The sequence below is a fragment of the Scheffersomyces stipitis genome, chromosome 1 (genome assembly GCF_000209165.1).
Source record: "Scheffersomyces stipitis CBS 6054 chromosome 1, whole genome shotgun sequence".
In the NCBI taxonomy this organism is placed as follows: domain Eukaryota; kingdom Fungi; phylum Ascomycota; class Pichiomycetes; order Serinales; family Debaryomycetaceae; genus Scheffersomyces; species Scheffersomyces stipitis.
This window is the reverse complement of record NC_009068.1, coordinates 849478-869821: the sequence shown is the minus strand read 5'-3', so window position 1 is coordinate 869821 and position 20344 is coordinate 849478. Positions and strand designations below refer to the sequence as shown.

The window sequence follows — 20344 nt, the reverse complement described above, 5'->3', positions numbered from 1 at the left end:
TATAACAAAATAATGTAACAGCTTCATCAAACACAAGCTAGCTCTAAAATTCATGAGTTCTTTTATATTTCATTTTTAAGGCTTTGGAATATGCAAAGACTTGGATATTTCGGCACAGCCCTGCAACACGAACCCGATGGATATGATGTGGAACTCAAAGAAGGTGTCCTTGAAAAGGAGCCCTCCTGGCAAGTTGTCCAAGATCCAGTCTTTGTATACCAAGAAAGCCATGAAGAATACCCAACCTAAGTTTGTAGGAATAGGGAACCCTTCGAAGTACTGGGACTTTCCGTGAGCATCCTTAGGGATGTTGGCAGCAGAGATATTGAATCGAGCCAATCTTGACAAGCCACACAACACCCAGAAGGTCAACATCAAGACATCTACAGTAGTTTGGAAACCAATAGCAAAGGCAATCGTGGCAGGGCTGACTCCGAACGAGATCAAATCAGCAAGAGAGTCCAATTCCTGACCCATCAACGACGACTTGTTTCTCAAACGAGCGACCCTTCCATCAAAGAAGTCAAAAAATAACCCTAAACAAATGAAAAAATGAGCCCTTTGCACGTAATGACTCTTACCGGTCAAAGTGTATCTCAAACAGGAGATGATGGAGTAGAATCCAGAGAAGCCATTCAACAAAGTGATGAAATCAGCCATGTGCAAATTTCTTATCAAACTGAAGTGTCTTTCATCGTCGATGAAAGCGGCATATTCTTTTTCGTCAGGCTTTGGAAGTAATTCCTTCGAAGTAAGCGAAAACAACGAAGATGATCTACGAATAGGAGGGTTTGGGGTTTCAGTCACATCATCGGTGACATCGATCTCGGAGTCTGACACTATTGCCGACTCGTGTTTCTTAAATCCAGAAGTGTTGGCAGACATTTTATCAGGTGAAATGTTACGTGCAATCTTTCAATGGCTCAATTGACAGCAGAATTGCAATTGCTACTTAAGTTGAAACTTGGGTATTCTAGATTGGTAGTGTATACTGGCAAAAGACTAGATTCAAACGATGACTCAATTGATGGCGGATGAGCTAATAGATGGGAGACTAATATTGTTGTGGTTCAAAACGATGAATTGTCTAGAAATTCAGAATAAAACCACAGCTAAATTCACAACTTGACAAGAATAAAGAAAAAGTCAAGAGTATTTTATTTCTCTAGCTGGAGTGGGTGAAGAAATCTCTGAACCACGCAGTTGGTAGAAAAAAGATCACGGGGTCTAAATAACGTGGCCGGGTCCGATAGCGGTGTGAAGGTAGAAGCTGAAGCAGAATAAAGAAGATGAAAAAGTCCAAATTTCGATCGTGTGCTTCTACTGCCTGGTTTATATACTGTTCCGGTTATACTGAGCTGCTATTGTGCTACAATTGGAGGTATGGCCTTTTTGTCGAGAATCCTCGCTTAGTGTCTCTTAACTATGGGCAAGGCTGTACTGGTCACTCCTGGAGAATATCACATGCCTTTGATCTCATATACACAGGCCCAACGGTGTGATTACGTCACGTGACTAAATTCAGAATCAATAATGATAGCAGTTTGCTGACTGGGAAAGATTGAAGACTGTACGAAACCAGTTAAGCAAACTGAATCTATGGAAGTCGATGAATTCTGCTGAACTCTGAGGCTTTCATTCTCTCTGGATTTTTTGGCTCTCTGCTGCAAGAGACAATCAGAGCAGGTCACGTGAAAATCTCGAAACAGAAATGGTCAAAGATAAAGAGAGAAGCACGCCAACTTAATCACGTTGATGGGATACACAGATGATGTATTGCAATTGGCAACTTGTCGGGTACGTGACATTGAACCATTTTGTTCATCTCTTCGCGAGAGTTGTAATACTTTGACAGGACCCTCTTCCCATATTTACTACTGAAAACATTGAAATTTTGGATTATATGCAGATCTGTAAACAAATGTAAACAACTTTTCAGACTCGTCATTTCTAAATCTATAACCATTTCTCTACTAGAAGGCCATCCAGCATTCAAGAAATTGGCACACTTGGCCAAACTGTTGTTATACCAACTCCAATACATTAGACGCGTAACGGTTTCGTAAAAATGGCAGGGGAGTCGCGGACCGAGCTTCTCAACTGGCTCAATGTCACCCTTGATCTCAACTATACCAAGGTAGAAACATGTGGAACAGGCGCGGCTTTCTGCCAGCTCATGGATTCCATTGTAGGAGGCATCCCCATGTCCAAAGTGCGGTTCGATGATGCGCGAACAGAATATGACTATCGACTGAACTGGAAGATTCTCCAGGCTGCCTTTACGAGAAACGGAATTACCAAACATATCGAAGTGGAAAAGTTAATCAAATGTCGACTACAAGACAACTTGGAGCTATTGCAGTGGTTCCGCAAATATTGGTTGGAAAATAAGGGATACAATGACAACTACGATGCGCGTACCAAACGACGTGTCAGTAGTAGCAGTGTAAGTGCCAGTAGTGGTGCTGGTGTATCAGTAATGGCTGATTCTACCAACACCGTGAGGTCTTCTGTTGTGCTGAGGAACTCGTCTGTGAGTTCTCGTAAGCTGTATATAGCCAATAACACGACTGCAACGACATCGTCACCCACTGCAGTAGCCTCTGCCGGTCGTCGTGTCTCATCAGCATCTAATGGTAGAACGTCGTTGATGACTCCAACCACTCCTGTGCTGAACTTGACTCAAAATCATACTGCTTCCTCTTCAAAGTTGACAGCTAAATACACACGTGAGTTGTCTGAGTCAAAGCAGCAGATAGCCAGTCTCAACGAGGAGCTCCAAGAGTACCGTATCTCATCGGAAAGCTTGGAGACCGAACGTAATTTTTACTTCAACAAATTGCGTCAAATTGAGATTCTTGTCCAGCACATTACAGAAATGCAAGAGTCTGAAAATTTGGACGAGATCGCAGCACTCACCGTACCTCAATTCGCGACACAGATCCAGACTATCTTGTACTCGACTGAAGAAGGCTTCCAGTCGACAAACGAAGTGGAGCATGAGTTGGGTGCAAATGGCGCTGCAGCTGAAAGTTTTTCCGATGATGAAGGCTTCTAACAAACATAGCATGAATAACTATATACAAATATATATATTTGATACCACATCTCAGGAATAAGTTCAACGTAACGGTCATTCTGCGTACATTGGTGATTTACTGCTAGTTCCTCGAATGCACATCCAAATATGCAATAGATCTTGTCGTAGAGTCAGAAGATAACCGAAAACATTTTTGGAACTACATGGCAAAGAGCGAGAATGGATATCATTAATCTTTATATTAGAAAAATTCATAACTATTCGAGTTGTTCGCATGAATTAGGATTAGTTGTTCTTAATGACACATCAATTGGCCAAGAATCACAGAAAAAATGCAATGAACTTGCAAGGAGCTTACAATGTGTTGCAGGCTGAATCTCTGTAATTCTACCCAATTATTATTCGGTATGCAGCAATTGCAGATGAATTTTTTTTTTGGCAAAATACCTCCCTCATTGCTATCAAACGAATTTAAAGTCAATAGTTTCAGTGAGGCCAACTCGAAAACGGAATTGATCTTCTAAGAGTGATGGGAACAGAAAGATCTCTACCCAGATTCAAAATGGATCTTAGTTCTGGCCAACTTGGGCACGTGTACAGATGAGATAACCAACCAAACATGGCATTGATATTCTTCAAACAGTCAATGAGAACCTATAGCAAGTGCAACCCTAATGTTTTTGGCAGCCATGGGGCTCTTCAATAAGGTTAGGATGATTGATGTATTGCATGTGCCGTCCCAGTCCCTGACCCAGTTGTGTCAGACTTGCTTAAGCGAGCATTAGAATCTAACAAAAAAAAATATTACTTCCTTAAAAATATGGCGATAAAGCTTAAACTTAATATATACCCACGCTACAATAATCTCATTGTTCACTAAAGAAGACAAAATCTCGTCACTCACTGCAATATGGACAACAGTAGCCTGAACAACATGTTCATGGCTCAGTTGGCCAACGGATCTGGACTGAGATGAAGGTTTGGGTGCTAATCTCTGCGTAGCCACAGTGAGACTTCTGAAGCTGCCGATGCCACTTAAAATATAAATCTTGTCTCACATGATCTTATGAAGCAGTGAATTCCATCGACAACGAGAAAGCGGTTATGTATATAAAAGTGAATGGGAAGTTGACAGAATTATACGAGCAAACATAATGTCTGTGTATATTCTATTCGGCATACTGCATGAAATAACGATCTCTGACCAAATTAATTCTAACCATAAACTCTGACTTTCAGCTATGAGTTTATAGAAAGCGGCCAATTGCAGTGACAAGTCAGTACACTCGATTTTAAATGTCCTGGAATCCGGACAGTATTCTGCTTCATTTTTCTAACTCATTTTGCATTAATAGAAAATCCCTCCTCTTTCATGTTTTTTAAGTTGAAATAAGCTAGCATTTCAAATTTGCTAAAGAGAATAGGAAATAGTTTGTGTGGAGCCTTTAAGCATGCACGCAATACTTGTATTAGATTGACGTAAACGCTTACCACTAATGAGATCTAAATTCGGAGCCCATTGTCTACTATCTGAGGCTCGTTGTGAATACCAGATTCGGACAAAAATAAAAGTGAACTTACACTTCAGAAAAATATGTTATCGGACCGATGACACAAAACACCGAGAATGCCGTTCCAATTTTTAGACTAAGGTACCACTGTATATTAAGAGGCTTTTATACAGCCACAACTCATCTAAAGCTATGAATTTCACGTGATATGATTGATAATGAATAGACTTTATAGCATCTGGGGATCTGCTATAAAAGTCGGTGATTCAGCCTCTTCGCAATTTTAATTTAATTTAGTTCATGTAACTAGATCCAATTCGTAATGTCAGATAGTAAAGAGAGTTTGGCTCGTTTGGAAGCCGAGCACAATACGACCAAAGAAAAGTCCGTAGATAACGAAGAAGACGACTACGATCTTCCCGCACACTCTTCCCATCTCTCAAGAGACATAAATGCCAGAGTTCTCACGCTTTTGACATTAGGAAGTGCCATTGGTACTGGACATATTATCGGTACCGGAACTAGTTTAGTTAGAGGAGGTCCTGCGTCTCTTTTCATTGCATATTGCTTTGTGGGGTCCCTTCTTACTATTGTGATATTCTCTTTGGGAGAAATGGCTGCGTTCTTACCAATGGATAAAGGATTTTCAGGATATGTTAACAAGTATTTTGACAAATCGTTTGGATTTGCAGCTGGATATAATTATTTTCTCAAATATGCAATTGTTCTAGGAGCTAACATGACGGGTTTCGGTTTGGTTATTCAATATTGGAGACCTGATCTAAATGTGGGAATTTGGGCTGCTATTCTCTATGTTTCATGTATTGCATGTAACTTCTTGCCGGTTAGATATTACGGTGAATTGGAGTTTGTGTTAACAATTGCAAAACTTTTAACGTTAGTAATTATCTACATTGTTTGTCTTGTTATTACTTGCGGTGGTGGCCCAAGTGGAAAAACAATTGGATTTCAATATTGGAGGGAAGAAGCATTCTTGCCATATTTAGTTCAAGGTAACACTGGTAGATTTTTGGGCTGGTGGGCTGCCGTTATTTCTTCCTTGTTTGGTTTCATTGGTGTAGAAACAGCAGGAATCTTTTTTGGAGAAGCTGCCAACCCAAAGAAAACTATTCCAAAGGCTTCTAGGCAAGTTTTGATCAGAATTGGTTTCTTCTATATATTTGGGGTGTTTTTGTTAACTTTGGTAGCAAATCCAAAGAGTCCTTTGTTAGTCAAGGCTGGTGGGACAAGTGCAAATGCCTCCCCTTTCGTCATTGCCATCAAGGAGTCAGGAATCAGAGTATTGCCTTCGTTCATTAACGCATGCTTACTTATTTTCATTGCAAGTTCTGCCAATACTGATATTTACATCTGCTCCAGACAACTTTATGGTTTGGCAAAAGATGGGGAAGCCCCAAAAATCTTCTTAAAGTTGACGAAAAAGAGAGTTCCTTGGGTTGGATGTATCGCTGGGTGTTTGCTTGGCTTGTTATCTTTTATGAATACTAAAGAAGGCGCCGCCACTGCATTTGGCTATATTACTAGTACCGTATCCGTTTTTGGAGTAATGAATTGGATTTACATTTTGCTTGCATATTATGGATATAATAGAGCTATAAGAGCTCAGAATGTCCCAAGAGAAGATATTCCATTTCGCATGTGGTTCCAACCATATATTTCCTATGTTGCACTCTTCCTTATTGTTATAATCACAATTTTCAATGGTTACAGTGCATTCATTATCACTTTCAAGTATAAAAATTTTATAACTTGTTACGTCGGAATATTAGCCAATGTTGTATTGATAGTTGGTCATAAATTGTGGTATAAAACCAAGTTTGTCAATCCTTCAGAAGTAGATTTGGAAAGTGAAGTATTATAATGTATTTACGGTCTTTTAAATTTAATATACTATTCAAACGAGAAGAAATTGTTCAAGGCAAAGGTTTTCAAATATAGACAAACCAAGTACCACTGTATTTGCTGTACTTTTCAATTATCTTAAAATCGTGTTTCTTATTACTCTCGGAAAAACTGTCAATTCAGTAAAAGCGCAAATTTTACAATGCCTGCTATTCCGGCTATTTGTCCCATCTTTGGTCATATCATATTTGATTTTGTTTTCCTATTATGTCCCATAATAATCGACAGTCTTTTCAAGACCTTACAGTGTGCATCCGGTTAGTTTGGCATCTAGAATTTATAATTAACGGAATTGCAACCATTCATCACGTGCATGTTGCATCGAGTGATGCAAATATCTTAGATACTTTTAGCAGCCGGTGCGACGGGCAACTGCTGACAGAGCAACACCTCCGTAGGTGAACACCAAATTGTCAATTACGATGTCCTGATATATACACCATAGGTTTATAAGCACCTAACAGTATTAACTCTTCAAATATGCTCCATTTCTTTTCACTACCAATGTCTTCATCTCGTTCATAGTCGCTGTGGCTGCTAGAAAAATTTTAGGTTCCCTGCACATAGATCCACGAAAAGAAAGAACATCAAAAAAAAATTTTGGAAAGACGATTCCAACACTGGAGAGACTACTTGCTTCAACCACAGCTGTATAACTTCATTTTGTCTTTTCGGGCCGTTCGATCTTCAGTACACGTCAGAATCAGTATCTGTGTAACTCAGACCAGGAAACGACTTTCCAGGCGAAGTGTGCATTTTTATTTCTGCCCAACCTGTCTTGTCATTGGAGACTTGCAACTTTCAACCACCGAAAACAGCAACCCAAAGCTGTGTCAACGACAGTTGGAAAAGAGTACTCTCTCGATTCTTCTGGGCATAACGACCTGTTCATACATTCTGTTTCAGCAAATATCCAGCATATTCTCAGTGTAATCCTGAACCTGACACAATTAGCTTTTCTCGACTTATACTAGTATAAGCTTCAAATTTTCACAACAAATTTCGTACAATATCCCACACAAATTTTCACAGAATACACAATACCACAAGCAACATATTATTTTTAACAACTCTAGAATGACGTCAAGTGCCCATTACAACTACAACAGACGTAACTCGTCTGCTACTCCATATACTATTCCCACAAAGCACCAGCCTCAAAGTCACCAATCCTCGTACCAGCACCACCACCACCAGCACAACAACCATCACGGACATCCAGGACAGCATGCTTCGATGTCTTCTAGTGCAAGCGATATGTACAACCTGCCGTTGTCGTCATCTGTGCCAGTTTTATCTCGTGAGTTTGTAGTCAGAAGAATCTCCGAGGGAGAAACAGGCAGATTGAAAGAAGAGTTGAAGTGTGAGGCATGTGGAAAAGGATACAAGCACATTTCGTCCCTAGCCAAACATCTCTGGGAACATACGCCAGAATGGAACGTTACCAAGAAGCTCTTGATATCGAAACATCAACAGGTCCAGCTCTTAGAGGCTGCTAGTATCTTAGTGGGTATGAACGAGACGTCTTCTTCTAGAAGAAATTCGACCGCATATACTGACCAGATGATGCAACATAGCCAATCGGAAGATCCTCGCTACAAATCACCGTTTTCACCTAGCAACTCGGCTGAAACAAACCCTACTTCCCATACACCTACACCACCAGCAGTCGGTAATGTGGAAAGTGAAAGAAAAGCACATTCGCTCAAATTCAAGAACGCATTCGATCCCGAGTCAGTACCATCCCATGTACCCAGTTTTGATGTCAGAGAAGACTCTAAGGTCAACTATAATAGAACACACTCCATTTCACAATACCCTCCAGTGGACAAGAGCCATAGTCACCTCCACAGCCAAACACCATCTTCGCCTTCCATTGGTGGCTATCTCGACAATCCACGTGCTATGGGCGAGCTTTCGAGGAGAAGATCGAGCTCGGTTGCTCAAAATGGCTACGAACATGACTTGAAGTCGCCCTCTCCTTCTTACAAGGCTGCACCATCCATACCTACATCTACTACTTTTGCACCTTCTACGCTCGACACTTCTCCCCGCATTGACGAAGCCGACGAAAAAGTGGATCACGAACATGAGGAAACCAGCAATTCGTTTGACGAAGGTGTGTTGGGCAAGATGGAGGACTAACGTTTAGTATAGCTACAAAGATCATGTACATACACCTCTACAGTTTTCCAACTTTTCACTATTCATTTTCATATTCTAGCTGGGTTCTTACAAGGTATACTAGTTGAACTAGTATCAGATATGAACAAGCTGCTATAGCAAATATAACAAAAGGTTACAGGGTACAAATACAAATACAAATAAACTCAAACAGAATGTTGATTGGTTTCACATCTATACATCTAATACAAAAAAATACACTTACTTTCCGTGTCGAAAAGGTATACTATTATTTATTTATCTGATTCTTGCTGTATATAGCTGACTCTACCTATACAAACGGAGCTGTAATAAATACATATTTATTGGAGTAAACCCTGGTAGCCCTAATTTTTTGCACCCTAAAATTAGCGAGCACAAAGGTGCGCAGCGATTTTATAGTTTAGGGAATCGGAACAGTACTCCCTAAACTTAGAAGAGTGTTTTGTCTTTCTGTTTTGAGCTTTTTAATGATAGAGGTAACTTAGGTTCCTAAAAATGTTAAATAATGAAGACTAAAGCTGTTCAGCTTCACAAGCACCATAAGGGTCTGTGCTACTTTGCGGTCCACTTCTGTCCTGTACGCACTCGCATCTGAACTATTTAGAAGTGAAAAATTTCCAAATTTTCTAGCCCATGTTCTTCTTCTATAACCACCGAACAAGGATCTGTGGACCAATCGCAAGTGTCTTGGCCCGGTCAGAGCCCTCTGGGTTCGCGTAGACGACCAAACATCTTCTCTATACTGACGAACCGTCTTGGTAAGTCGATTGAGGCAAGAGGTAAATCTAGGGATTGGCTATACCACTATGGTTCTGTTCGTAGACAAAAAAGTGCATCATAGTACATCAGAATCCCGTAAACTACGGCTTCAAACTTCTGGTGTCTCCAAGAACACAAACATACGTAGGCAGCGATTGTAAATATTATGGAAACGTAAGCTTGGAGTATATTTACAGCATGATATATATTTACAGATGGCTATTTACAGGCATAGTAGGTTTAAGGGCATATTCGTCGTAGATCAAATGAGTCTGGAAGTAGTCGGATGTAGCATGAGCTTCAAATGTAGCAGTGCTGTAGACCGTCTTGTACAAAGAAATCTAATGTTTCTATTTCATATGTGGAAAAGTATCGCATGGTAATGCTGTCGACAATTCTTCAGAAAGTCATGATGACTTTGTTGTCGATTATTTCTCTTCACCACGAATGATCTCGTCGTTCAAAGGCTGTAACTTGATGTACTTCTCTCTCAACTCCATCTGCTCCTTGTGTTCCAATTCATTTGCTCTTTGCTTCTTGGAGAAATCTCTGTCCAATTTAGCCTGTACTCTGGCGGCGTCTTTGATGGGTCCCTGTCTGAGAGCCAGACGTTCTAATTTCTGGGAATAGTTGATGAAGACAAAGGCTCCTACAGCAGAAACACAGGATAAGCCAAAGGTGATCTTGGAAGCAGTAGACATTTTGTGTATACGATGTGACAACGAAGAAGACAAGAGAATAGAAGTGTCGAGCAATCTAGAAGGAGATTTGATATTTGACGACTATGTGCAGGGGACAAATATGTTGTAGGAGAATATTCTGCAGTTGAGTTTGGAAAGATAGAGAAGAGAAGTCGAAGTTCTAGAGTTGAATTTGATAATATTAGTTGAGATCAGCTGTAATGGTTCGAATTGACAGATTTTTTGAGTTTTAGAGAATCTGCGATATTCAGCGGTTTGTTTGAAGAAAGGAGAATGTAGAAGTATAGACGTGGTATGTGCGCCAATTAGGATGCCGGTATAACAGCAGGCACCAAAATACAGAAGCTGACTTTGTGCCAACTACGGATAACCAAGTAACAATGGAAATACGAGGAGATATGGCCCTGATTACAGCTGGTGAGGTTTCAAGGCGTCTGGGGACCTGGTTTAGACTACGAACACTGTCATCGTACGAAGCAGCTCCTGGGGATATAATCCGGGGAGGTAGATGCAAGAAGCTTGAGACATCAGATTACTCTGTTGCGAGCCAGTCTCTGGCGGAAGTGTGCCCTATGTGTATATGTACAGTATATGGATATTCGGCTGTTTAGAATGGGTATGAAGGACTCGATCGCCGAGGGCTTGTATGACACCAGTTAGAATGGTATTGCATTGTAGTGGTAGTGGTCGTGGTAGCCGTTGCCGAATTGCTGGATGGAGGCTGGTGAGAAGGAAAGAATCACAATACGAGAATGGTTGTGCACTTTCCCGAGAGAAATCGAGCCCGACTGTGGTGATTTTAAGTACTGTAGGCATGATAGCATTTCTCACCTCTCAGACTAGAAGTCTCTCCATAAATTTCGGAGACAGAGAACAGAATACCAAATTGTACCCAAATCAAAATTCTACAATTACACTTGAACTCTCCATTCTAGAGGGTATCTATCTTTCTATATAAGTCTCTGCTATACATGCTATAGCTCCGTATAAAGACAAATATAAAGACTCGGTATATTTTCTCTCTTCCATTCTATCATCTCCTGTCCACACACCCTACTAGATCCTCCACATACACTCCCCACCCAATGAGGTCGCAGTTGGCCAAAGACAACTTAACCACTCTATCTCAGCTGTAGCCGTAATCCTCTTCTTTAGCCGTAACCCTCATGATGCAGAACGACAACCATCCGGCGGTGTCGTCGTCCACGACGTTCCACAAGCCTGCCGTCTCCAACTTGACCAAAAACTTGATGTCGTCCACACCCACGCCATCTCTGTCGTCCACCCACATGGACTACGACAGCAGCAATGTCATCCATAGTAATGTTAATAGTAATGCCAGCGGCAATGTTGATGCGGCAAACAACTCAAGCAACATCAACATCAACATTTCGAATGATCCGCCGTCTAGTGCTGTGAACGCCAGTAATATAAACGATAGCATCAATACCAGTAGTGGTATCAACCCTAGTGATCACTACGCCAAATACAACTCCAACATAAACACTAACCACAATGCCAATGACAACGACATCATTGGCTCCAACATCATCAATAATAACGATTCTTCCAATTCCAAAATCAAAACTATTATCAACTCTATCAATACTAATACTAATACTAACACTAATGGTAATACAGTCAACACTAACAATTTGTTGCATCCAAGTGCCAGAGTACCGACCGCCGTTCCGGTGACTGGATCGATATCATTCTCATCCACAGAACCTACGTCGTCGTCATTCCACTCGTCGTCTTACCGTGCACCTGGCTTCTATAGCACTCCAGCCAACGACTCCATCAATTACATCCCGTCTTCGCACAACACACCGACTGTAGTCTCATCGTCGTACTCCTCGGTCCACTCCTACACGCCGTCATTGCCCAACTCCAACAACCTCCAAAGTTTTACTTCGACCAATTCCAACGTTAATCCATTCAATTCCAGCAACACAAATGATAACCAACAGCAACAACATCAACAACATCAACAGCTTCAGAATGCGACTAAACCTCTGGGCTTTGTACCCCAATCGATGCCTACCACCACCATCTCCATGGATTCCGTCAACTCCACTTCCAACCGCGACTCTTTTGCATCGGCTCTGTCTTCATTCAATCCTCTGTTTCCAGTTCAGCCAACCCCAACACCTCCATTGAATCAGAATCAACTACAACAATCTCAAAACCAACAGCATCGTTTTCCAAGTTCATTTGGTTCTGCTCCTTTTGGCTCTGCTCCAACATCGTCATCCTACCATCACCATCCATACTCCAGAACAGCTAATAGACCTATACCAAACACTGCTTCTAGTTCTGTTACGGCAACACCACCTGTAGACTCGGGTTATCTTTCATCATCTCATCAACATCAGCAACATCAACAACAGTACATCCAGCCTGAGCCTGACCACTACATGTCGTACAAAGAGTTCTTGCACAACTTGTCAGTTCGTGATGGAAATAATCCTCCGCCTGGTGAGAATGCTTCCATCTATGATGGGCATTTGAACATTGTCGATTATCCAGTCAACGATCTCATCTTAATGCTCTCTTGCCTTCTCACTAAAATCATAGAGGCTAATGACAAATTGCATCCCAACCATTTTGATAACACCATTGCCATGAGGCAGCGACTCAAGGAAGAGAGACGAATGAAAAAGATTCAACAGGCAGAGTTGAAGGAACAGAGAAGATTTGCCAGACGTCAAGAGAGAGAACGAGTTCGGTCTGCTAATAGACTGGGCTCGTTAACTACTTCCGATTCGAACATGGAGACCACCAGACAGCATTCTGTAGGAGGAGCACTCATTGTAGACGTTGATGTGGTAGACGTGGGAGACGAAGACGACAACATAGAAGTAGACCACGACGACTCAAACTCGCATGGCAATCCAATAGATATAGATTCTGACGAGGATGAAGACGAAGACCTAGTTATAGATAGTCAGGATGAAGATGATGAACAAGACGAAATGAAGAACAAGTATTTGGCTAATGTTTTGGCTTTCCATGGTACCAATGTTCCAGGTATTTCTTTACATGCCTACCTAGCCAGAGTGTTGAAGTACTGTCCTGTTACGAATGAAGTTTTCCTTTCGTTGTTAGTTTATTTCGATAGAATCGCAAAGAAAGCCAACAACCTCAACCAGAAGAGAAAGACCTCATCGCTGGGGGCCGGTGCTGGAGGCGCGGCCATTAATGAAGACACTGCTAATGCTGGTGATGCCGAGCAGTTGTTTGTCATGGATTCGTACAACATCCATCGTCTCATCATTTCTGGAATCACGGTTTCGTCTAAGTTCTTCAGTGATATCTTCTACAAGAATCTAAGATACGCCAAGGTGGGTGGCTTACCGTTGGAAGAGTTGAACTACTTGGAGTTGCAATTCTTGTTATTGTTGGATTTCAAGTTAATGATCTCAGTCGAAGATCTTCAGAATTATGGCGATTTGTTGCTTCGTTTCTGGAAACGGGAGCAAATCACCAACGAGTTAGTGCACAACACCAACAACACCAACAATAATAGCAATGCCAGTGCCAGCAACATAGGAGATCCTAGCGATGTGGGAAACCAAAAGGATGGCATCAAGAGTTAGTAGGCATGATGGATTTGCTATGAACAAAAGGATGACAATAGCTACAATCACACTTCTCGGCCCAAAGTGGACAATCTCTGGTCGATTCTGAATAATTCGAGACTCTGGGCAAAAGGGATGGTCGTCTTGGCTCCTGTTTCTCGCATTAACGTTTGTATGTGCTGTTATACAGTAACATTATTAATGATAGTAATAATAATAACATTATAATATAGCAATGTGAAATAGATTATTCCTAATCTATGTGGTGTAGAATAGAATAGGTTGTACCAGGAAATACTTAGGTAGACCCAAGCTACAAGGATACTACGGTTGTAGATACTATCGCATGGAAACTATAACGGAGGGGAAGAGACTAAAAATGAACACATGACTTAATTAAGAACTAGTCTAGACAAGATAACAGAAGCAAAACACTGTTAATAAAGAAATCAGAAGAATGACTATGACTAGACAAGAATTAGTGTGAGCAAGGATGGGGATCGGTAGAAATATGGATTTCGCACCCAACGAGATTGTCGCTACCGAATCACAAAAATCACACTGCGTTCAATCTTCTCTGTAGCGAATGAATTGTATTTTTTTCACTAGCATATTCTTTCTCGTTGTTATCAGATGTTCGGACATTGTGTTCTTCGGTACCGTTCGGAAGCATATGCTTCCGTACCAATTTGAGTTGAAATCTTTGCTACTAATAGTCCATAAATCTTTCGAACAATCCTGTAGGCAACCCCACTAAGTTTACCGGAAAGGGTATCCTGGGTATTAAGCCACTATAATACTTACCCAATCCGTGTAGTCCCTGTAGCTCCGGCTGTGCTCTCGTCCATAGCAAGACAGGGCTCAGGCTGTTAATACACAGACGTTCGTGGACCTGTCAATTCGAGAGGAATCTGATTGCCTGTTGCGGTAATGGTTCAAGTGCAACCATATCAGCCACTGGTTGTCTCAGAAGAAGTTGATTCTAGGGAACTGTTTTCGCCTATTCGGTATCTTCGAGTCCATCGTGGTGGCTTTAGTGAGACGACGACGAACGATCTCCTCTCACCAATTGGGCATCCAGATGCAAGGCCAGATTTAGGTTTACGGAATACTGTCACACAGTACTGGATACTAAATTTGGTGGAGAAGACTGGATCCCTTGTCTGTGACTTTGGCACATACTTTGCTTGCATACATAGTGGTTTTACGAGAGAAGCGCATTATATAATTACCTCACTTCCCCTTCCAATTTGTACATTCCTGGAATTGTCTTCTGCTGCTTCTGTATAACTGGACCAGCTGTGGTGTCGTCTTTCCTACTTTCGCTTCCGTCGTCTTTTGATTTGTCTCGGTTTCTTGTGGTCCCATAGTAGATATCTCCTCGCTACGGGTTCCTCCACCTTTCTAGTCCGGAAGTCTCTCTAATTTTGCGTACATTTTTTGCACCCGTTCTCATAACCCTCCACCATGGATTTAAGTCTTGCCAACCAGTATATCACATCATGGACACCCAAGTCCGTGCCCACCTCGACGTCGTTGAGCAGCATCGACCCTACAGCATTGCCTGCATTATTGCGGACTATTTCTCAGGTAGCCCAATCGGCAGCTACTGAAACCAATAGCATTTCCCTCTACTTTCTCTCCAAGAAGTACAGAGGAGCAGCTGCTTCCTTGACCATAGTTGCTGGAGAGAAGTATATAGCGACAGCCACCAGAGCCACCGACTTGCCCGAAGTGACCGCGGCCATGTTCAATGCCACATTAAACTTGAAACTGTTGGAATGGCTGAGCAACTTGTACGCCATGAACCTTAACGTGCCAGCCAATGCACTCTTCACAGCCCTTTTCGGGATCGCACTCATTACCCAGATTGTCTTGTCCTTCAAGTTAAAGGCCAAATACTTTGGCTTCTGCATGTCCTCTGCCACTCTCTTGGAATTCATAGGATATCTCGCCCGTACCTTGGCTGCACAGGATACCACCAACCAGAGCAAGTATCTATGCCAGATCATTTGTCTCACTATTGCACCAGCATTTGTCATGGCAGGAATTTACTACCTTCTAGCCTTGCACATTGTAGTGCACGGGCGGCGGTTTTCGGTTTTGGAGCCAGTGTGGTTCTCGTATATCTTCATATTCTGTGACACTACCAGTTTATTCGTCCAAGGAATAGGTGGTGCCTATGCAGCTATAATGCTCAAGCAATTCCGGCCAACGGCTGTGGGAACACATGTTATGGTAGGGGGAATTGCTTTCCAGGTGTTGTCAATGACATTTTTCCTCTATCTCAACTGTGACTTCATAAAGAGGAACTACTTTGGAGAAGATAGTGATACTCCCTTCAGTTTCCTGGTCCTTTTCCGACTCTTGTTCAATACCCATACGGGAAGGGAAATCAAGGAACTGATGGACTATCGATACAATTCAAAGTATAAGCATATCCGTTCCAAAAGGTTGTTTCAATATTTTCCTTTAGTCATGTTGTTGTCTTTGGTCTTTGTCTATGTGCGGTGCATTTACAGAGTAGTCGAGTTGTCCGAAGGCTGGAGAGGGTATTTGATTACGCATGAGGCATTTGTTCTTAGCCTTGATGCAGCTATGATCTTTCTCGCTTGTGCACTCTTTATTCCTTTTCATCCTGGGCTCGTCTTTGGTAATGACGAATCCCTTTCTTTAAAAGCAATCTTACACGAAAGGGACTTGGATCATGAAGACTGTGAATCCAACAAGATGAAGGCTGTCTCCAGAAAGAGGCACACTAAGAAGAATAAGCGTTCAAGTAGAGGGTCGGACACCGAATACGAGGAGTATACGCAAACTCACTACGAAGTCAGTCTGGACAATCCATTCCTTGACAGCGCTGTTGAGTACCCACCAATGGCTTTCAACCCCTACACAAAAGAAACCATGCACGTAAAGAGCATGAGTCAGTCTAGTTATGAGGGCCTGAATACATCTACTTTGAATGAGAGCGACGAAGATTCGTTCTACTTTCACACTGCATCACGATAATATTTTGTGCTGGACTTTATAGGCCTTATTTGATATTCTACGCATAGATCTTGTCATACCGCTTAGGAATATTCTCAATTAGACAAGCATGTCTGCTTGTGTATGTATCTATATAACATCAAGTAAGCATAATATGTATGCAGCTACAACAACCCTTATACCCCCAACCCATTAAACGCACCTGAAAACACTTGAGCACTCATCGTACAACTTAGGATTAACGAATTGAAATGTTGACTACGCGGATGCAAAATGTTCATACCACATGTCAACGTTAATGAACCATTCATAACTAGCTTTGGATGGCTTTTCTTAAGTTTCCTCTAACGTTTTGCTCTTGGGATCCAGTCAGGTGCATTCTTGACACAATAGCTATCAGCACAACCGCAAGGTTTCAATTTGGTAGTATCTGTTTGTTTGTCTTGGACTATTAAACATGGGTGATAAGGCGGAACTGTCAACTCAGACTCTATCTTGCGAGGTGGAATGTAAGTATTGTCGAGTATATGCGTTAATCTTGTTGCTTCCATTTTTGAAGTTGCTGTTATGAGATCTATGTATATGTTATTAAGTAATTAGATAAATTAAATGTTCTATAAGAATCTATAGCAGAATTGCGTCAGTCTAGAAATGTATATGTATAAATAAGACGGCAATAAACAAAAAGTATAACTAGACATACAGCACTTATTTATAGCGGTATTTACCTTTGGATCATCCAGCCTCCTGTGACTAAATCGAGATGACCCATAGATAAGAGTTACTATTTTGCGGCCGTTTGAAAAACTGCAGATAAAGATTGTTCGCTGCTGATAAGCATGGAATTCTCTCGAGAATATCCGGAGTTGAACTGAAAGCTACTATCACGAGAATACCATACGAAAAGGGTGGCCCAGGATGTTTTCTGGTATCACTTGAATAGCTCAGCTTATTGCGAGCCTCATGTATACATTTCCTCGTATAGAAAGCCTGCTCGTCTGGCCACACAAAACTAAGTGGAAATTGTAAGGCTCACAAGAGATCCTGCGGAATCCAGATCCCGAGCCATCGGGTGACACTTCCGGGCAGGAACCTGGAGAGCAGAGCCTTTAGCCATGCAAATGTGAAACCGTATGGAGCTATAGATACTGTATATTTAGACTTGTAACTGATCTGTCTCTGTGCAACTGGCTCCTTCGTGTACGTTTCTTGTAGCTTAGTGTAGAGTAGAATAAACTCAAAAGATAGACCTGATGAGATTCCCATTGTAGTTGCTGAGATAAGCATAAACTAATTGGTTCTCAAAGGTGAAAGCTGACAATTGGTATATTGCTAAGTAGCTTCAATATAATGTCTATACCATAGCTGTTTCCGTCAAAGCTGCTACTCTTTTTGTATAGGACTTGGAGATATCTCAGGAACTCCTGAATTAGCAATAGTTTAATGGAAATTGACTACTCTGTAGGAAGAATCGTGGCCATGGTCCGTATATCTACCATTCTTTCAACTTCGTGGTATTCAGTGAAGAATGTTGAGGTGAATATATTTATTGTTTAGCTGCGAAAATCTGGCAAAACTATTTCTTACAAATACAAAATCCTCAGTACATATCGAACTGTTCACCACAAACATGTTTCTCTATCTATTTAAGGATAACTCCAAGATGACGAGGACCTACAAAAATGGTTTCTGCCAAATGCCTGACAATATCTACATGTGACTTATTGACGTATTTGTGTATTAAATGAAAAGAATTTACATAGAAGATACCATTAAACCAAAGACTAAATTTACAATTTGAAATCTTTTATGAAGTGATTAGCTTACTTCTTAGAAACCTTCTTGGTGGTCTTCTTTTCCTTTTCTTGTTGTTCCTTGAGGACTCTCTTGACGATCTTTTGTTCTTCGATTAAGAAAGCTCTGACAATTCTTTCCTTAACACAGTTGGCACATCTGGAACCACCGTAAGCTCTTTGGACGGTCTTGTGGGTCTTGGAGACTTGAGCGTATTCTCTTGGTCTCAAGGTGGAGATACCAGCCAAAGCGATACCACAGTCACCACACTTGACTCTGGAAGCAGCCTTCTTGACGTGTTGGGCAACCAACTTACCACCTGGGGTCTTGACGACCTTGATCTTGTTAGATCTGGTGTTGTCTAAATATATGTTAGTATATTGAAAGGTTTCATATTGTGCTTATGAATGAACTAGTATGACAAAATCGGAATGAACTGGTTTGATTCGATATTATTATTTTTATTGGTAGTACTATGATGACAATTGCAACTGAGACGTTAGGGAAAAGTTTTTCATTCATCTCATCGTTTATGATTACATGGTCTTGGGCAATATCTATGGATACTTTGACAATTTCTTCGGTGTATAATGAACAAGGCACGAAGCTGTTGCTAGTTTACATCGTTAGAACCAAGGTGCTGGAACATGCTGGATGAGGTTCTTCACTTTTGAAGTATGTAATGTAGTCTTTTTGGTGACAGGAAATCAATTTTTCACTTTCTCGAAGCCTTGACAATTTGATAATCTACATTTGTCATTCATTCTATCAGGACTAGTTCATCATATGAGTAGATCCGCAGAAACATACATGGATTTCTTCTTCTGTAGGTAACACGTTGAGCCATTGTTGAAGATACTTATGCTATACTATCTAAGATTCAAAAGAAGGTATGTTAAACTAGTGAAATTTGGATAAATACATTGAAACAATTTTCCCTGGCTCTGCTACAGGCCGCACAGTAGAGAGTAAGAAAATTTTCACTCACTATGTGGACGTGTGCACATAAACAGATCCCGTGACTAGCTGATGAGTACGGATTGGACAAGTGCGACTAGGGCTGGAGCCCTCTAAAGGTGAATAATCACGTGCTCGAGGGCATCCTATTTTATTGTATGGTTCGGAAGGTCCTATTGCCTTATAATAAGGAATCAGCAACTGTGTACTCCACTATAAGATGCCCCGAATACGTATGGCTTATAGATATAATCCACAATGTAGTCTGTCCAAATTAGTATTCGTTTTTTGAACAATACAGCAAGAACTTATTTTCGATTAAACTCTACAACTGTTGTTTCATATTTTATAGTGTATATTGATAAATCTACCAGAGAGTAAGGGTGAATGGTCACTGAGACTTCAAATTTGTCTACAACTTTGGCTCGTCCTTTTCAATGGCAACAACTTCCATTTCCAAGGCAACACCCAAAGGCAATTCCTTGACAGCGACACAAGATCTGGCTGGCTTGTGGTTGTTGAAGTACTTACCATAGACAGCGTTGAATTCACCGAATTGAGCCTTCATGTCGGTCAAGAAGATGTTGGCCTTGACGACATGTTTCAACGAGGAGTTGGAGGCTTCCAAGATGTTGGATACATTTTGGATCACTTGCTCAGCTTGTTCTTGAATAGAAGGGTTACCTGGCAATGGCTGGTTTTGTGGGGTATAAGGAATCTGGCCTGATACATAGATAAAGCCTAAGTTGTTAGTATAAAGACTTAATTATATAGACATAGTGGTATCAATTGGTTACTTACCATTGACCTTGATAGCCTGCGAGTAGGATGCGGCTGGAGGAGGAGCGGCAGCAGTCTTAACCTGGAATCGATGTTAGTATTGGACATGTTCTACATGGGATTATGAGAATCTGACGATGA

General features: G+C 41.2%; 10 protein-coding genes across 10 annotated transcripts; 5 read left to right on the top strand and 5 right to left on the bottom strand. All coding sequences in view use genetic code 12, as the record gives it.

Moving 5' to 3' along the window:
- Positions 1–75: 75 nt before the first annotated feature.
- Positions 76–885, bottom strand: CHO1 (phosphatidylserine synthase; the record flags this gene model as incomplete). The annotated part of the gene is made up of 1 exon (XM_001387359.1): positions 76–885. The coding sequence occupies one exon, from the start codon at positions 883–885 to the stop codon at positions 76–78; it is 810 nt and encodes a 269-aa protein (XP_001387396.1).
- A 1183-nt stretch (positions 886–2068) lies between these two features.
- On the top strand, positions 2069–3191 carry BIM1 (Bim1p and Kar9p together make up the cortical microtubule-capture site. delays the exit from mitosis when the spindle is oriented abnormally; the record flags this gene model as incomplete). The annotated part of the gene is made up of 2 exons (XM_001387763.1): positions 2069–2429; positions 2559–3191. 2 exons carry the CDS (start codon positions 2069–2071, stop codon positions 3056–3058), a joined length of 861 nt encoding a protein of 286 aa, XP_001387800.2.
- Positions 3192–4873: 1682 nt separating this feature from the next.
- Positions 4874–6433, top strand: DIP5.4 (dicarboxylic amino acid permease; the record flags this gene model as incomplete). The annotated part of the gene is made up of 1 exon (XM_001387762.1): positions 4874–6433. The coding sequence occupies one exon, from the start codon at positions 4874–4876 to the stop codon at positions 6431–6433; it is 1560 nt and encodes a 519-aa protein (XP_001387799.1).
- A 697-nt stretch (positions 6434–7130) lies between these two features.
- YAK3 (C2H2 Zinc finger domain-containing protein) lies at positions 7131–8967 on the top strand. The gene has a single exon (XM_001387761.1). It carries the CDS (start codon positions 7552–7554, stop codon positions 8617–8619), a length of 1068 nt encoding a protein of 355 aa, XP_001387798.2. The 5' UTR covers positions 7131–7551; the 3' UTR covers positions 8620–8967.
- Positions 8968–9827: 860 nt separating this feature from the next.
- On the bottom strand, positions 9828–10100 carry PET117 (cytochrome c oxidase assembly factor; the record flags this gene model as incomplete). The annotated part of the gene is made up of 1 exon (XM_001387358.1): positions 9828–10100. One exon carries the CDS (start codon positions 10098–10100, stop codon positions 9828–9830), a length of 273 nt encoding a protein of 90 aa, XP_001387395.2.
- A 1169-nt stretch (positions 10101–11269) lies between these two features.
- Positions 11270–13699, top strand: PCL7 (cyclin like protein interacting with PHO85; the record flags this gene model as incomplete). The annotated part of the gene is made up of 1 exon (XM_001387760.1): positions 11270–13699. One exon carries the CDS (start codon positions 11270–11272, stop codon positions 13697–13699), a length of 2430 nt encoding a protein of 809 aa, XP_001387797.2.
- Positions 13700–15148: 1449 nt separating this feature from the next.
- Positions 15149–16693, top strand: RTA2 (putative transporter or flippase transmembrane protein; the record flags this gene model as incomplete). The annotated part of the gene is made up of 1 exon (XM_001387759.1): positions 15149–16693. One exon carries the CDS (start codon positions 15149–15151, stop codon positions 16691–16693), a length of 1545 nt encoding a protein of 514 aa, XP_001387796.2.
- Positions 16694–17016: 323 nt separating this feature from the next.
- PICST_37629 (predicted protein) lies at positions 17017–17223 on the bottom strand (the record flags this gene model as incomplete). Its single annotated transcript, XM_001387357.1, has 1 exon — positions 17017–17223. One exon carries the CDS (start codon positions 17221–17223, stop codon positions 17017–17019), a length of 207 nt encoding a protein of 68 aa, XP_001387394.1.
- Positions 17224–18395: 1172 nt separating this feature from the next.
- Positions 18396–19344, bottom strand: RPL34 (60S ribosomal protein L34). The gene is made up of 2 exons (XM_001387356.1): positions 19277–19344; positions 18396–18827 (listed from the first exon to the last, which is right to left on the bottom strand). The coding sequence occupies exons 1-2, from the start codon at positions 19311–19313 to the stop codon at positions 18496–18498; spliced, it is 369 nt and encodes a 122-aa protein (XP_001387393.1). The 5' UTR covers positions 19314–19344; the 3' UTR covers positions 18396–18495.
- A 491-nt stretch (positions 19345–19835) lies between these two features.
- MMD1 (maintenance of mitochondrial DNA) lies at positions 19836–20165 on the bottom strand (the record flags this gene model as incomplete). The annotated part of the gene is made up of 1 exon (XM_001387355.1): positions 19836–20165. A coding segment is annotated over one exon (330 nt), but the record flags the coding sequence as incomplete, so codon positions are not given.
- Between the last annotated feature and the right edge of the window lie 179 nt (positions 20166–20344).